This window comes from Nothoprocta perdicaria, unplaced genomic scaffold (assembly GCF_003342845.1).
Source record: "Nothoprocta perdicaria isolate Ctin4 unplaced genomic scaffold, notPer1 scaffold_108, whole genome shotgun sequence".
In the NCBI taxonomy this organism is placed as follows: Eukaryota; Metazoa; Chordata; class Aves; order Tinamiformes; family Tinamidae; genus Nothoprocta; species Nothoprocta perdicaria.
This window is the reverse complement of record NW_020454183.1, coordinates 812866-830950: the sequence shown is the minus strand read 5'-3', so window position 1 is coordinate 830950 and position 18085 is coordinate 812866. Positions and strand designations below refer to the sequence as shown.

The 18085-nt window shown below is 41.4% G+C and overlaps 1 protein-coding gene across 2 annotated transcripts in view; it reads right to left on the bottom strand.

The window, feature by feature from the left end:
- Window positions 1-3537: 3537 nt before the first annotated feature.
- PRIMA1 (proline rich membrane anchor 1) overlaps window positions 3538-18085 on the bottom strand; it is a 49051-nt gene continuing 34503 nt past the window's right edge. Inside the window, exon 4 of one of the 2 annotated variants that reach the window (XM_026046716.1) lies at window positions 3538-4157. In XM_026046716.1, coding sequence (XP_025902501.1) covers window positions 4058-4157 — 100 coding nt within the window. In that variant the 3' untranslated portion in view covers window positions 3538-4057. Of the gene's footprint in view, window positions 4158-7180; window positions 7320-18085 lie in introns of those variants that run through there. The other variant, XM_026046726.1, reaches the window with a different exon arrangement.

Sequence of the window (18085 nt, the reverse complement as noted above, 5' to 3'; positions counted from 1 at the left end):
TTGTTTGTACAGATGCAGGGAGTATTGTAAATATATATCTATCATAGGCCTGATTCTCCATTGCTTGACAGCATCTATGGTCATTACCTCTTCAAAGCAGTTAGTCCATACTTGTTTCACATGCTATACATGACCATATGGCATGCAAGGCTGGACAATTAAGTCTCCGTATAGATATATATCAATCAATATATTTATATCTTATACTTTGAACTCTCCTATTTTTCTTTCCGTGCCTGTTTTTGCAGCATCTGTCCAAGGTACAGATGCTTTCCTGGTCACACTTCTGTGTTGGGTCTGAGCCAGGAAGAGGTGCAAGGTTGTGGCTCCCTGCCAAGCACTGACACCTTCAGCTCCTCCTGGCGTCACCAACTCAACAACATTTGCAGCTCAGGCCCTGTAAAGTGCAGTATCTGCTAGTGGTGATACGTATTTAATTAAAATGGGTTTTAAGGAGAAAGTTCAGAGTTAATCCTCTCCCTCAGACTGACCAAAACAATTTGCTGTTCCATGGGTGGGTCTGGCTGTGCTCAGAGGTGTAAAAGCAGAGCAGTTATATCTGTGCAGAAAGGGGCCTCCTGGATCTACCTGTCCTATGAATGGAGCTATGTGGGACCTTCCTAAGCCTCATATTTTAGAGGCTAAAAATAAACTTCAAATGCTTATAAAGTGGTATTTTGAAGTAGCAGCTTCATCTCTAAAGGGTCACTGCTGGAGTGAAGCCCTTATCCATCAAGACTATTCTTTTACCTTCCATATTAATTATAATACAACAAGGAAACACAGAAGGCTCTTTTATAAAAGCCTTGCAGGTAGCCTGGAGAGTATTAAACAAAACCAGAAAACTTCAGAAATCTTTTCCACAAAGTGCCACCATCCTGGCCTCTCTTTGCTGAAGACTTAAATATGTTGTCCTTTTCCTGGGGCTTTTCTGGAGACCAGCTTAAATTTGGGTGCAATGTAGACAATTGTGTTTAGAAAGCGAGGAATCTAACACAGAACCATCTCATACAGAATTCCCTCTCTATTCCTACTATGGAGCTGTGCAATTTCTGGGAACAAAAGCCCAGGAAAAGCAGAGGGAGCAGCTCCCAGCCTGTCTGCTGGTCTTCTCTTGTGGCCTAGGAGAATGAAAAGAAATCAGGGGGAGCATTTATGAGATATTTTGGGCCACATAGTTAGTTAAATACTATGGGGATGGTGATTTCAATGTGCCCAAACATTGTTTTTTAATATCAGGGCATTGAATAAAATACTGAGCAGTGCCTCCTATGTAATGAGACACGTCCTGTGAGTGCTGTCACGAGGCTGGTATGTATTTATATCATGATTATACACAGGGGCAAACTGAGGCACAGAGAAGCAAACTTGCTTGCTAGTAAACAGGAGATCAGCAGTGGAGTTAGAAATAACATCTGTGATATATGTGGGTATCCCTTAAAATGTCCTTCCTCCCTGCTCTGTGTGAAGATTTGAATGTTTATGTTCTGCTGCAAAAATCTTTAGATGTCTGGGGTGGGTTTGTTTGTGGGGGAGGGCATGTGTCACCAGGAGCTTCTCTCAATGAAGACATTTTATCATTGACAGTTCTGAAAATGAGACTGTGTTCTGTGGCCTTCTCTTTACACTTGTGGGTTTTTTGTTTTTTTTTTAAAGCAGACACAATTTGCTGGATTTCTTGAGCTACAAATCCTTTCTGTTTATTTGGCCTTATAGAATATGTCTTTAAAGCTTTGTTAGAAAATAAAATTATCAACCTTTAGGAGAAAGTGCTGATCCTGAGCCTGTATCATGCAAAACCCACCGGCACTCATACTTCATACTCTTCGTTAAACATGCAACCAGTCTCAAACTATGCCACATTTATGCAGAAATCACCAAAGTAAAAAAAAAAAGGCAAACATAGGTTGGTAATTACAACAAAATAAATGATATAGCTTAAAAATATTCTAGAAATATACTTGAAATATTTTTATTATAATATTTAGGGACTATGTGCCTTAGGCGACCAACATTTGGAATAATAGAGTCAAAATGTAGATTCTGTTATTTTAATCCCACTTTGGATCTAAGAACGTATCAGTGTATCTTGTGCAAGCACACAATACAAATATGGGAGGATATGAGGATACTCTTGGGCTTACTTGTTCGCTTCTGCTTTTATCATTGTGTTACTTCTCAGCAAAGTCTAGACTTTTAAAAATAATTTTATATAGCTTAATTTCTACATATTGATGACAGGCTAAAAGGCTGAAAGGGTAACTCCATAAATTCCTCAACAGTAGTATATAGCAGCATTTCATTTCCATCATTGAAAAGATACTTATATTTACATATGCCTTAGTGTCCACTAAGTAATACAAAACTAGAGATGGGCCTGAGCTGAAACTGCTGATTTGAACATCCCAGAGCATTTTTTTGTGGGGAAAGCCTGCAGAATGTCATCTTCTATTGTCAGGCCAAACTTTAAATACCAGAGATAGACCAACTGCAGACAGGAATGTGTTCAAAATCAAGATCTAATTTTTGCAGTTCAGGCACATCCTTATATAAAACTGAAAGTATCTCTATTTTGCAGTACTGACAGACTCAAAAGGCTGGAGTGCAGTCACTGTACGGAGCTGGGCTGGGCTGGCTCACTTGAGTTAGTCCCAGACACAGAGACTGAGTGGTTTTGAAGCTTGACGTCCGGACAAGGATGAGGTGTGGAAACTTGTCTTTCACTGCATCGCTCCTTTCAGCACAGAGGTAAATGGAGACATATACATGGAGGTATGACACAAAGAAAACTTTTGGAAAGCAGAGGCTAATCACTGGCCTTTATCCTAGGGGTTATGTACTGCGTCTAACCTGAGATCCTATTGAATTTCGGTGGATTCAGCTTTGCTTTAAGTTACCTGCAATCCACATCACAAAAAGAACGACATTGAGCTATTAGGTTGAATTTGGCACACTTGGCAGTCTCTGTTCAGAGACTGAGTTAACATGGGCACAACCAACTTACCAGTTCCTCATAAATGGTCCTCTGAGCCAGACCTAACAATGTCCTTGGTGGGCTAGTTCCAGAGACTCAACACTTTCAGCAAACAGCACTGATCAGTGAATGCAGACAATTTCTTTTTCAAAGTGCTGCTAGTCCTTTCAACACAATCCTGCCCAAATAGTCACTTCAGAATGTAAACAAAATCTTTCCTGGAGGGGTCCCTGGCAAATCAGTATGATGCAAACACAGAAAAATGTAGAATTTCACAAAGAAAAAACTTGTTATAGATAAAAAATAAAATGTGATGAAAAAAGGAGGCTGATTATGAAGTAGTAATGTTCAAAGCACCTCTTAATATTATCTCTTTTTCATTAGCGATGTTAATTGCTAAGATGATATATCTTGATTTCTTTTGCCTGGAAAGTCTTCTGCCGTGAAAATTGCATAGTCACAAGACTGCAGATGAATTTCCTGGGTTAAGTCACAAATCCATGCAATTTTTGGTTGCTTGATGGCTTAACAGAAACCTTCCTCCCTTTTTTCAATAACAAAACAATAGGAATGAAAAGAGTGAATGAACTAAGCATACAAAGCTACTGGCTTGTAAGTGAAAACACTGCGCAGGCTGGAGAAGCATGTAGGTGACAACTTCCACCCTTGAACCTCAAACCCATTTATAATAAGTTGCTGCCGCTCTGGCAGATCACCTCTTGACCAAAAGATTCTATTTATGCAGCTTTTGCTTAATCAGTCCAAACTAAAAAAGTGGGGGGAGAGGAGAAGACGACGACGAATGGAAGTCATTGTGACGATGCTTTCAGGAGATGCAGCATGCAATGCTAGGCCTTTGTGGGGCCTTTTCTCCAGGCAGCCCACGTGGGCAAGTTTATCCTCCCGTGTACAAGCAGCAGGCCTGAAGAGCAGCTCTTCGGAATCACTGTTGCGGGCGCCATTTCTGAAATGGAGTCCTTGGCCACAGAGCGCCTCTCCTTGCCTTAGTTCACCCATCTTGCATACTTTGTGTGTGTGCTTCTAAAGTTTAACACCTCCTGCATCTCGAAGGGCTTTCAGGAGTTATACGACTGCATTGTTATCAACTGTTTTGTTGTTCTGGGAGGAAGTCATTGCATATTCAGCTTGACTGGTTCCATTCTCCTCTTTTCTCAGTGGTTTCCTTGGATGGTCACAGGTTCGATGGTGTATAGGTGAGATGGAGGGAAAAGAAAGGACAAAGATAAACATCTTCTTTATTAAAACAGATTAACTTTTAAGATGCATTATAACACTCGACTTTTACACTTTGTTTCCTCAAATCAGGAGTTAAATTTTTTCAAATCTGAGGGTCTGCATAGAGCATGTGGGTGCTGGTACTGAGGCCATGTAATGGTCTTTTGATTTGCCTATACCAGTCAAAAAAGCAGAGAGGGTTTTGGGTCAGATGAAGGTTGCTGGTCAGAGAGTTCTGCTGCCTGGGGCCTGGGTACATTCCTGGCTCTCCTACCACCTCCAAACCTGGCATGAAGGGAGCCACCTTAGTGCTCTGTCTAACGCTCTGTCTTTGGGTTGTCCTAGGCCTCTCTCTTCTAAAAGCGAAACTGCACTGGGGGCAAATCATGTCCACTGAGGATTCAACTCTCATCATAAAACCACTGTGTTCAGTTACGAGTATCAGGACTCGTCTGATCAAATGTAGATATGCGCAGTTGTGATCACCCCAAGCTCTGTTTACAGCTTAGTGGAGAGAAACAAGTAATTTTAAAATACGATTCAGTTCTGCTTAAAGTAGATGCTTAAAATAAGTCAAATGCATTGTGCCTAAGGCATTCCTATTTTTTTTATTGTCCATAGAGGAAGCACAGTTTAGTAGCACAGACATAAAAGTCCATGTTGCAGATCTCTGCGGCAGGTAAAACAATATGCTCAGTGACTGGAAGCACTGTGCTTGCTGTCATCTACTGGCCCCCCAACACCAGCCATGGAAGCATCCACTGTATTTATTTTTGTTTAGTAGCTGCCAACCATTTGGCAACACAGTCCAGATCCTTGCACAATAACTGAGACAGCTCAGGAAATACCTAGCTAGTTTAACAAACTAACAAGGTTCTGCAAATCCATGAGCAAAACCATCTTATCTGCTATTTTAAAATTACTCTAAAGAGAGGTACCTGAGCACAAATCTCGTAATGGACATGTTATATCAATTAAGTGCATCCCCCAAAACTTCTTTCCCCAAGGTGCTATGACCTTTATTTAAAGCCAAAGTTTTGCATACAGTAAGAGCAAAAACCTTTCTGCTTTTCATACAGATATTTCATATAGATGTTAGATCCACATGTTAGTCTCTTGCGTTTGTGGTGCTTCTAACGGCAAAGCGAGGACTAGATAAACAAATATAAGACAATGGTCCATCCGGGCTATCGATTTTGATGTAGTTTAATAAAAAAATCAATTAATACAAAAATAGTTAATGACATTTAATTTCAGCAGAGAAAAGCATTAGTGAAAGATTTATGGAGCCTGATGATAAGAAGATAAATTTGTTTTAGTTGTAATCACAAAGAGAGCTCCTTCTCAATGTGGTATCTTACACTGCCCTTCAGCGGGTAAGATTTAAGGCTTGTTAATATTAACTGTGTTTCCAGCTGTTAGAGAATGGAAATGGAATTGGAAGGGAAGCCTAAAAGCTTTGTTGAACCCCTTTTGAGAAGTTAACATGCTGTGCCTGTCAGTATCTGACATAACTTCCTGCAGCTCTGTCTTTCACATTATAAAGCATCTGTCCATCTCCCCACATTTCTGACAAGCAGAATGGACAACCTGACAGCAACATTTCTTGTCTTTTTTTTCTTCCTAGGCTAGGCTTACAGACTTCCTAGGCTGCCTTTAAACTTCCTCTTGTTTTCAAGATCCGATGAAGGGTCAACAAGTGAGAAAATTTAGGCAGCTCCGAGCTTCTCTTTTCTGTCTTCCACTTACCCCTTCTTTCGATATTTAGCTGTCCAATGTCTTTCTACTTATGTCCAGCTCCATTTTCTCTGGCTGTCTAGCCTTGCTCTTCTTTCCTCATTTTAAAAAGTGCCTTCCTTCTCATTCTATTTATATGTTTTCCCTATAAATGATTCAAGAATGACTTAATTATTCCTGCTGATTTTTTTTCCCTTTCTTCTCCCTTTTCACTTTGGTTTCTCTTCCCCAAGAGCATGTTTTCTCTTCTCACATCCCCATGTTTCTGTCCCAGCAGGAAGCCAGCCTGCCATCTCACTGGGAGTTTCAGAGAGGCCCCTGCAGCAGTTAGATCTCTCTGGAGACACTGCTGGAGAGGTACTAGTGATTTTCTACACCTGCTACTAGATATGCATTGAAATTGTATTTTTTCAGAGCCTGAAAATATTGGAATGGAGATTTTACCAGGGTTCTCTCTGCATTCCTGAGGTTCACTTCTGTCTTACCAACTGGTTAGGGGTAGCACTGGTAAAACAAAACAACTGCTTTCTTGGGTCTCAGTGAAATGCCCATTTGAGGCATTTATTTGATTTTGGCACACACTAAAGTTCAGGCTTGAGAAATGCTCCATTTAACTCCTTCACTCATTTTATTCCCAAATGGATGACAGATGCGGATTTTGGGTCAAACTTGCCTCTCTCTTACACCATTTAAATCATTTGCTTGACGGAGGTATATGCAGTTATCACAATGATTAAGATTGATCTATGTATTTAGAAATCCAGTATCTTTTCAGTCTGCTGAAATTTTTGAACTGTGCTTTTGTGTTAGAGCAGGACCTCATTTTATTTCATTACTTCTGTGTGTCACTAGCTCTTTTTTCAGATTTTAACTGCTTAAAACTGTTTAAAACTGAAATACAAGTATGCCTGTTTTTCTGCTTACACACCAAAGGGAACCCTTTTGTCACATTTTATGCCTGATAAGGTAGGTAATTCATGATCTTCCTACGTGTAACACTCTAAGCCTCCTGTCAGCTGAAGTAGTGTCACCCTGCATTCATGCATTTCCCTTCTGTGTTACTTTTCATTGAGAAGATGGATGTTTCAAATTAGTGAGGAAATAAGCAGGGAATAAACATTCATGTCTGTGATATACTCACTTGGTGGCAGGCGAAACAGGCTGTTTGCAAGCAAGTGATTTGCATTGCTTTGCAATGTGATTTGCTACACATTGTGCTTTGATGTTTAGCAAACAGACTGGTGCAATCTTCATGCAAAACGTCTGCAAATGAAAGGTACATGCAACTCTGCATAGCTTAGCACACGCCTGAAATGATATTTCCGAGTCCATAATGACATCTCCACCATGCATGCATTAATTTGTATGTATCCTACAATCAAGAAAGCATCAAACAAGCATTTAATCGTGCACTTCATATGCTAAGCTTCAATTTTAGATCAAGTTCTGATCACATTACATAATAAATATTCTTTGGCAAAGAAGTTCATCTTGGTGCTGTACCAGCTCTCTGCGGAGCCCTGTGTAAAGGTCGATGCAACAATGCACATCAAACTGAATTTGTATGTTCTGTCTTTAGAAAATTTCTTAAAGAAAATGAAGTTTCGGGTCCCTTGATCACACTGAGTCAAGAAAATCAGTTGGTATATTTGACAGAGCCCTTCCTGGCAGCTTTTGTTGTTGGAGTAAATTTGGCATAGCCTTACTGTTACTAATACAGTTCAGCTGGTAGAGTACAAAGGAAGAGCCTCAAATGTTTTAGCTCAAAGTTACACATTGAAAAAAAAATCTCTTTATATGACTTTTTAAACAAAATCAAAGAAAAACTGAGAGCATTATTCATTTAATCAAATATAATGCCTCATTGCCCAAGGCTTATGAAATGTTTGAGGAGGAGAAGACCACTTAGAAATGGGAGTAGAAGTTCGTTCAGAATATTAAATAGTAAGAGGGCTTAAAAGACACAACACAATCCCATGCAACATTCACATTCTTCAAGCTGCTTTAAAGAGATGAGTTAAACACAACTGACTTTTTCTGACAGTCTGCATTGCGAAGCCCCTTTCCTAAGCACTGGCCTTCGTGGCGATCGCTGCTCAGCACCATGGTCATGGCCAGCAGCCAAAAGGGAGAAGCAGCTGAAGGTGGGACCCAGCTGAAACCCAGCCTAGGAAGAGGGGTGGCCTTGTGCTGGCAGCAGAGAAAGGCAGGGATCTTAAATCCACCTCCTTCTGTGATGCAGATACCTTGCTCAGCACTGCCAGGAGACACCTGCTTTCACTATCCATGTACCAACTGAGAACCAGTTGCAGCAACAACCTCTTAGGCTACAGAAGTTGTTCAAGAAACAGGGAAATATCTGATAAATTACTTAACCTTGTTACTCTCTGGTTAGGCTCTTACCAATACCTGTAGTAAATATATTTAGAGGTCCTGGCTCAACTGGTCTACCCTGGAAGCCCAGGCAAGTTGGTATTTGGGCTATAGTCACATACTAAAAGCATCTTTAATTAGCACATACAGGATAGTAATGGAAAAATGCATATTGTAATGCCATTCAGTGGTGTTACAGTGGATCATTTACATGTGATGTTAGTGGATCACTTCTCTCTGTGACCTGAATGTTTGTACAAATCTAAAGAAAATGACAGGAGAATGTTTACATCTAGGTATTGTGGGTGTTCATCAAACAATACTTTGAGGAATCTGAACACTAGCCATTAGAGGCAAATCAATTCCTGCGGTAGCAATTTATCAGAGACACTAATTTGCTTTCTAAGATCATTTTTTTTCTGCAGGACTCCTCCTAGAGAGGCTCAGAGCATTGAGGACAGTTGTTTTATAGGACATAGCCGTCAAACTCTGTGTGCAGCCTCTCAGTAAAGGCCCTGCCCAGGAACCAACCTTAGCTGGCTAGTCTGGCACTACAACCTGTACATACAGACTCACATTTAAAAATCAAAGGGAGAGAAATTTCTCTGGAAATATTTTTCAAGTTCATGGAAACAGAGTCACATTCTGAGTTTTCCTTTTGACTGTCTCACAGCGAGTACATTTTATTTGAAAGTGTAAAGATAGAAATTAAAGAAGAAACCCTAAGGCTGAAAATTGTTTGAAATTTTAGTTTTTCTTAGTTAAATTAGTTTACAGCCATATGTAGACCATCAATCTGTCCAGAAAACAAGCAGCGTACTATGCATTACTCATAGGAAGAGGTTACTGGCTGAACTACCTCCTACATAGAAAGCACATGTTTTATAGTTATAATAAAAAGGAGCTCCATCTGGACGTATTTCAACTCCACACTCACTATTGTACAAGCATTTGTCGAAGATTAGCATTCAATATTCTGAATCTTTCAAGACTTTTACATGTATTCCCTGCAATTCTCTTGGCAGTCTAGTAAGTTAGATAACCCTACATTGCAAAGACAAACAGTCTTGCCCTGGTATTTGTTATATCACTATATGACCTTTTTGACTTATTCTTCCAAACTAGAAATAGTTTTGAAGAGCAGGATAACAGATATTATTACCTGCACAGTTTGAAAACAACTTGTACATTGGATTACTTTCTGCTCTAAACTTTTTATGGAGGTGTCTTTCCTTAAGCTGCATTTCTCCTTTGCTTTTTATGAAAAAACCTTGGTGCCTCCTCTGAATCAAAAAATGACTTTGTTTCCCCTTGGTCTTGTTGAATACTTCAGTCTTAGCCAAACGATCTTCCATGGTGGATGAAAAATCAGATTTACAGGAGGAAGGCAGCACAGTTTTAACATCTTCAGACGTTCTCTGTTTCTCATATGCAGAGAAGGAGATCTGCACAAGTGCATGTACTAGAAACATTACAAAAAAAAATGGACAAGTCTCTTTCAGAGCCCTGCAAGTCGTATTTCATCTCATATTTCAATAACCCTTGATCTAGCCTCAGGATATCATCTCCAAAGTAGAGTTTCTTCTATTCAGGCCGAAGCCAGCAGCCCTGTTCACAGGATTGTTTTCAAGCCTGCAATTTTCCGCTAACTCGGCTCTCCCTCAGTGCCATTTTTAGCTGAACCATTTCTGGAATATATTTGAGCAGGTTCTGCAGCATGTGGGTGATTTCCATTTTGGGGTGTTCCACACTTCCCTGTGATAGTCAGATCCCCCTCGCTGTGCACAGGTTGATGATCCAGCCTCTGCTGAGTGCGTCTCTCAGGGAATGAAATATTCCGCACGGAGCTGCGCTGCAGCCGCTCATCAGCGTTTGCACCTTCCCCACACCCTGTGTGCCCAGAGTGCAAGATGTGACGTGCAGATCTCCCTCTGTGGCTCCCTCAGCCTCCTGCAAACACTTGGGGCACATCTGAAGGGAATTCGGCCCCTTCACATTGCAAGTAATTGCAGCAGATCGCGCAGTCATACGTGAAACTGAAGAAGTGGAGTTTACTCTTCAGTTATTTTCAGCAGTGCAAAGTCAGAGTAATTCCGCAAACTTTAGTGGACGTTAGCAGGATTTATTCCAATGTAACAAAGAAAGATTTGTGTCTGAGAGACTAAGATAACGCAGTCACATTTCCTACTACTCCTTCGATTAAACTAATTTCATAATTATGTTCCTTACTTATCCCCTATATAAAACCAATCTTACAGAAAGGAGGTAGCTTTATTATTATTATACTGGATTATTAATCACTGTAATTGATAAAAATACTTTCAGTAACCCTGCATGTCACCCCAGTCGTTGCACTTCCTATAATAATCTTTGAAAGGTTTTATTGACTGGAGGAATATGATACTTGATGTTATTCATCAGGTGTTTTCAGTACAGAATACATTTTTGACTCATTTTGATGACAAAAGGTAAAAAAATGAATGAGCCTAATGTAAAAAAATGAGCTCACTTCCTGGCCGTTTGGCCTGGCAAAAAGCCACTAAAAGAAAGCGCTTGGCATTCTCTGCTAAGGAAAGAGCAAACAATGAATCTAACTGGTAATGTGTCTGCAATGGATGTATCGTTCTGCTAACACAACTGAAGCAGGTCCACAGGGACAAAGCTCTAAATTCCTGACCCCACAGTGTCATCTGTCACCTCTTTGAAAGATGAGGGGGTGACACTTTCCTCCTTGGAAGGAAAGTTGCTGTGATGGACTATTTGGGTACTAAGTTGGGCTGATGCTCCCCATTCTGCCATGGGATCCTGATCTCAGGGCCACCAAAGGACAACCTTTGAGTCCGGAGCTGATCCGTGCTTATCATTTGGCCTTACACAGGTGCAAACTTTGGCAGCCTCTGAAGCACAGCAGAGGAGAAAGCTGGAGCTTCAGCTGCTGCAGAAGATGGTCACAGCCTGGCAGAGGATGCCGAGTGACCACAGTGCCAGTGGGAACAGGGTGGCTTTGGATGAGCCAGGTGGGCTCCCTCTCCTGCATGGCCAACCCTGCTGCAAAGAATATAGATGAGAACAAAATTAATCATTCTCAGAAAAATACTGGTTTGTGGAGGAGGGAGTAGGAAAGCTGCACAGTTTCAAGAAGGTCGATACATTTATGAAAGGGATCAAATGCCATATGGGGGATAAGATGAAGATATCAAAGAACTTGTTACAGTCTCATATTAGTAAGCTGTCTATGCTATCAACCTAAAGGTTCAAAGGAGAAAAATGAACTGCTTCACGGCGCAGAAACAACCACTTTTATATGAGAAATCATTTCACCAATGTTGAAATACAGCCACAGTTTCACTAGGCTTGATTCTCAGTGATCAGGGCAAAACCTAAGATTATATCTCAGACATTGCAAGTCTAAAGTCAGACATTGCTAAATCCAGGTCTGAATGACAGTTAGGAATAGGTAATAGCTCAATAATGAAGGCAGGACTCCTTCCTGCTTGGAAGCTCCATTTCATGCAACTCAGAGTGGGGAAGAGAGTAGCATTTCATGGATCCTATCTATTAATGTCCTCTGTAAAGAGGACAGCACAGACTGGATACATTGATAGAGTAAGCTGCTGCTGTCTCACTAAACATCAAAGTCAAGGGATGCATGCAGGGATGGAAACAAAAAATAATAGCAATCCCCTTTTTGTGCCCCAAAGCTGAATGTATGTACATGTTTAGTCCTTCACTTCTGCACACTTCCATGGGTGCTTTCCACAAAACTGAGACAGACATATTGTCACTGGTGCTGGCAGGAGGACAGCAAATGCTCTTCTCTGTTTTTCTGACACTCTTTGGAACAGTAAAACAAAAATATAAATGAAAGCTAGAACTAAGATCTTTTTCCTCTTAATCCCATAACATTATCCAGTCCTTCTGAAACAGATGGAACTACAGATACAACCATTCAGGATGTTCTATCTTCAAAATGCTTAATAAACATTCGTTAAGGAAATCTGGAGAAAGATGCTTTTCAATCACCTAACACTATCAATACTAATGAATACCTCGCTCACTTTATGCAGAAAAGACACCTGAACTTATATATTGAACAACACCAAAGAACTACCTAACTCTTTCTGCTAAGCTACAGTGGGGCTACTAAAAGATATTTCTAAGCTACTACATAACTGGGTTTATGGTTGTAGATATTGCTATCCATGCACTGGGCTTCTCATCTGCCAAAGTTGATCTTTTATGCTGCTTTGTGCTCATCTCTTTTTCTGCATGAGGATGACTGCCTTGCTCTTTGATCCCTTGCAGACACATCCCACAGCTTGAATGATGGATATGATCCATACAGAAGATCAAGGTCCTGCTTAAATACCAAAGGCTGTTTTCTCTGCAGATGAACCAAAATTCTCAGTACATTTTCCCTTATATCTCTTTTACAATAAGATGCCTCTTTTTACAAAAATCTCTTCTACAAAATTTTGTCTGCACCAGAATTTAATGCAAGGAATGGAAAAGAAAACCAAAATTTATAAGATAAACTGGCCTTTGAAACTAAGTGGCTTATTTTACATTTGAGGCAATCTGTCCCTGCTACCAGCTGGTGTAACTCTACTGACTTCCAGGGAGTTCCTTATAAATTTCAACAGCAACCAAGTAAAGTTTGCAGAGGCAGATCCTGCTCTTTGCAGGATGGATGCAACCCCTGTAAGACAGTGCAGAGTGTAGTATGGACTGCACGTAGGGTTCCCAACCTCCGTACAATCCAGGCATGCAACTGGGCAAGTCCATACAAAGGACAAAGCAACCAGAAGGTCCTGCACACCTTGGATATCTACACACAGGTTTAGTTTTGTGCAGTTTGGGAACTGAGCTTAGCCAGCTGTAACTGGGATAATTGCTAAGGAAGGCCTTGAATTTTGTCAGTCTCCATACCCAGAAAGAAGGACACAGGGCTCCCCAAGGTTCAGAGCAACTCGAAGGAAAAGCCAGTTTAGCCTCCAGCTACTGTTGTTTGGGAGTGTTACGAGCTTTCATAATGTTTCATGCAAATCAAAAGGCAGACACCAAAGAAGGAATTCCACCGTTTCCTCACATGGTTGGTTTATGGCAAAGGACAGAATGAGGAATGACACTATTTTCCATTCTTGACAATTTTCTGGCTTGCATTCAGTTGTGATCAGACTCTTCTTTCTGTTAGTGCTTTGCTCTATCATCTAGTTACCCTGGAGTATGGATGCTGTGATACTATTAGGACAGCTGATGGCCACTAATACCCCTGAGATGGCTATTCAGCAAAAGGTCTTTGAGTCAGAGAAAATAGGAGTCTTGTTCTCCGGCCTTATAGTGCCCATGGGGATACCACACGCACACTGACAGAGGTAATGCCCAAGTGAAAACGAGGTAAGCAGATGACAAAGCAGGACCACCACTAGCAAATCCTGGCTTTTCCCACCCTCAGCTCTGCCCACGCTGACCTGCTGTGCGTCTTGCCTTCTCGTCAAGGCTCTCTTCTGAGCCAGGAGCTAAGTGCTGCTTAGCAACCTGGGAGTATTATAAATATTTAGCAGTAAGTACTGGGGTGGGGGGGCAGGGAGGGAAGGACAGAAACAGCAGAAATAAGACCACGCAGCCACACGAGTGGCTGTAGTACAACTTCAAGGGTTTGGAGGGTGGCTCCAAGTTGCCCAAGCAAGTAGAGCTGTGGTGGGACCAAGAAATGCTGTAGCTCTGCATGGCACAAACCTTCCCTGCACCTCTTCTGCCCTGGGCACCAGGGCTGAGTGGCAGCAAAGATCGAAGCAAGGCAGCAGGGATTATAGGATGACCTTCCTTCTGAGCAGCGTGGAGCACAGAGGCACAGCATCACTGGGGCTGGGAGGGACCTCTGGTCCAATCTCCTTACTCAAGCAGCGTCAGCTAGGCAGGTTGCCTAGGACTATGTCCAGTTGGGTTCAGAATATCCCCAAGTATGGAGAGCCACAACTTCTTTGGGCAGCCCATTCCAATGTTCAACCACCCACATAGCGGAGAAGCGATTTCCTGTGTTCCAGAGGAATTTCCTGTGTTTCAGTTTGTGCTCATTGCCTCTTGTCCTGGGGACCACTGAGGAGAGGCTGTCCTTTTTACACTGTTTCATCTGATACTTATAAACATTGGCAAGGTCCTTCCTGCAACCTCTCTTCTGCAGGCCGAGTTGTTCCAGCTCTTTCAGCCTCTCCTTGTTAGAGAGACACTTCTGTCCCTTTGGCATCTTTTGTTCCATTATATCCATGTTTTTCTTGTACCAGGGAGCTCAGATCCTCAATATCCCCATGTCTGTTGCTGTGGACAAGATTCCTGAGCCTTTATCAAGGCTTTTTTGTTTTGGCAAAACATGTATAAGATGACAGCTTTTTTGTGCACCAAGCTGTGATTAATTAGACAAAGGTGTGAAGCTAATGCACATAAATTACAGTGGGGAATAATGCTACAGGGATTAGATCCTGTTTACATCTGGCTGAGATTCCCTGCACAGGATGTAACACATCCTACCACAGTGCCTGCAATTCCTTGAGCTTTAACACACAGCGCTGTGTAAAGACTCTGAACCCAGAGTGAGGGTGGAAATCACTGGAGCTATGGAGATTCACCATTCCTGGGCCTCTCTGGGTGCCTTTCCTCAAACAGCAGTGGTGATCTGGCACTGCTGCCCTCTTAGGTGTGGTTAGGGGAAACTAAATGGGTCATGAGTAAAGTCAATAAACTTATTTAGAATGAAAAGCAGGGTAATGCAGAATAATCAGGCCCACACTCTTCTGGCTTTCTCATTCTAATTTTCAGATTTTTCAAGCTTCTTCAAATCCACCATGTCATCTGAACACACTGGGAGCTGCGATGTGTAACCAATGGAGAAATCAAGCTAAAGCTAAAGTGATGTTTTTCCCATGTTTCTGGAAATGTCCACCATTTCCAGATGCGCTGGAAAACCTCAGTGGAATAAAAAAAAAAAAAGGTAAAATAAAGACACTTGGCAGGTTACTATGGGGTTCATTTTATGTAAAGGGAATTTTTAGACAATGTAAAGTTGGAGTAACTGGTCTCTCTGCCTCCCTAATACAATGTTTCCTCTGAGATAAGAAAGAGTGTTCTGGGTGTTCCTAGTGGTGCTGCTGGTGGATTCTTGCAGGCCATAACAAAAGCAGTCCTAACTCTGGATATCACAGATAATCATGTTAAAAACCTTCTTTCAATGTCCCTACAAATTACCTCCATCACAGCTGCGGATTTTCACCAGTCGAGTCAGCCACAAGTGCCATCATGTTAACTTGCAAAAAGTAAGATTGGCTTAAAAATTAAATGAATTTCTTATAGATAAAACTATTTCTTTGCCTTATGGGGTTTTGAATATGTAGGAGTCTTGAGTTTAAAGTCTGTTTTTAGACTCACAGGTAAAGAGAACAGATGAGTAGTTTAAAACCTGATATCAAACTTGACACTGATGTTAATTCTGATTACATCAGAAGTTAGGACTTAAAAAAAAACATAATTCAATAAAAAAACTCACAGTAAACTTGCTCAAATAGACAATTGCCCTGCTGATTTCAAACTTTTAGTATCGGCCTGTATCTTCTAGTTCTGCTTGGATAAATCAGGAATAACTTCACTGAAACCAATAGAATCACAGTAGCATAAGGATTACACTCTGGCATGAGTCTATAAAACCCATTCCTGATCATTACAGGGTTGCACTGAAGCAATAAATGTAGAATAATGTAATTTATCTCCCAAGTTCTGCCACTTCAACATAGCACCTCACTGGCAGAAGAAAACAGAAAAATTGCAGGTTCATTGGTACTCTCAATGAAAAGTTAATTGGTCACAGGATTGTCTGTAATGCTGTAGAGATTTCTGCTGGCCTCTTTGTTAATACATTATAAATAAGAAGAGAATAAGTGAAAGCAATTTATGAGAGCATTCTGCGAAACACTAGGGTATTTGTTTAATGTTAGAGGCAAAAGCATCCGTCAGGCTTCTAAGGTTCTTGGTTATGAGCAAATAATGTGATATTTTATCCTCTTATGACAGCAAGCTTTCTTCCTAGTGGATTGTGACTTTTGATATAATTTAAAGGGGGAGGAGGAATCCTCCCTTGTAGTAGCAATGCAAAGATGCAGTGCTTATAAAAGTCCTGGACTGACAGCCCTGGAGAGCAGAGCACACACTGCAGAAACAGCCAGGCACACCTGCCCACAAAAACTGCCCGTGTAGCTTGGCACAGCCATCCTCAGGGTGGGAGGATACTTTACACCCCTTACTCATCAGTCTGCAGTGAAATGGTTAACAAGTGGTAACAATACTATTTGTCTCCTACTGTCTTGTCTAATTCAAAACTAGTTCAATCATCTTCCATCTTGAGGCATCGAAAAAATGTTGGACTGTGCCATGTTTTAGCCCTCCTGTGGAAAATCCCCTGTAGAAAATCCCTTTTTAGCCCTCCTGTAGAAAATTTAGTGATGCTACTAAAACAGCAGAATAGATCCAGAAGGGCTCTGGCAGCCTCAGTGTGCCTGGCTCAAGGTCAGAAGCTCTTCAACAGTTTGTCTTACACATATACCCCTGGAAATCATTGCACAACTAATACCCCGACACTAGGGCTGATTGGAACAAAACAGTTGATTTACTGTTTTCCTTTTACTTGTTCTCAATTTTCATCAGTTGGGGCTACATCTACTTCCACAAGCAGTGAAAGCTTTGAAAGAGCACAACAAACCTAACAACAACTCATTTCTTCATAAGGAGAAAAAGAAGGATCTTGTGCAGCAAGGAAGCTTGGCTGGTGGGAGCACTTGGTTTGTGATTAGAGGATCCACATTCCCAGGATGGGAGTCAAGTCACAGTGTCAGGGTGAGCTGCTCATGGGGGCTGTCGCTCTCATCAGCAGATGCAGAGCGCCTGGCTGCGAGTGCTCAGTAGGCTGGATGCAGATAAACATCAACGTGGAGCCAGTGGAAAAGGTAATCACCCAGAAGCTTTTCCCCAGGTTTCCAAACGCCACTCCTGCTTTATCTAATGGACAGTTATGGTCTTTCCAGCAATCTGCTGAGAATTAAAGCACCACTTCTGTTCAAATCTTGCTAATATTTCAGGGAGAATAAAAGAGAAGTTAGCAGTCACAAATCATCTTGACTTGTGTGTCATATTCACTTTAAAGCAATTAAGTCTATTTAGGCCACTGTTTCGTTTTAGCTCTGCACGCACATTCATTGCTAGGTAGTTACGTCCCTGGAGAAAACACAGGATATTTGACTTCATACAGTGTCATGAGACCAGGACGTGGACATCAGTCCAGCTATGGCAGTGGTCTTTAAGTTATTATAAAATAATTTGGCATTGCAAAACATTGTGTTTTTGCAATTAATAACGATGCAGGACTAGGCTGTGCATGGCCTCCATGCCATGGATGGCCTCCCAGAGGTGTAGTTCCTGTTTTTTTGGATGAACGAGTGCTACTAAATGCCATGGGGAGAAATGCAGCCCCTGGCCTGCTGGGGGGATGTACCCCTCACCCCTGGGTGTGCGTTCCTCTGTGCACAGTGCTTCATCACAGTCCTCCCTCCCACTTTTGTCAAAAAAAAAAAAAAACCAATATTTTTCCTTACAGTCATCCTGCCTCATTTTTTTAAATGAAAATCAACTTCAAACTGTGCTCCTCTTACTGAAACTAGACCTTGCAATATAGAGGTCATAAATCATACACTACTGCTGAGTACCCTAGAAAACACCTGAGCA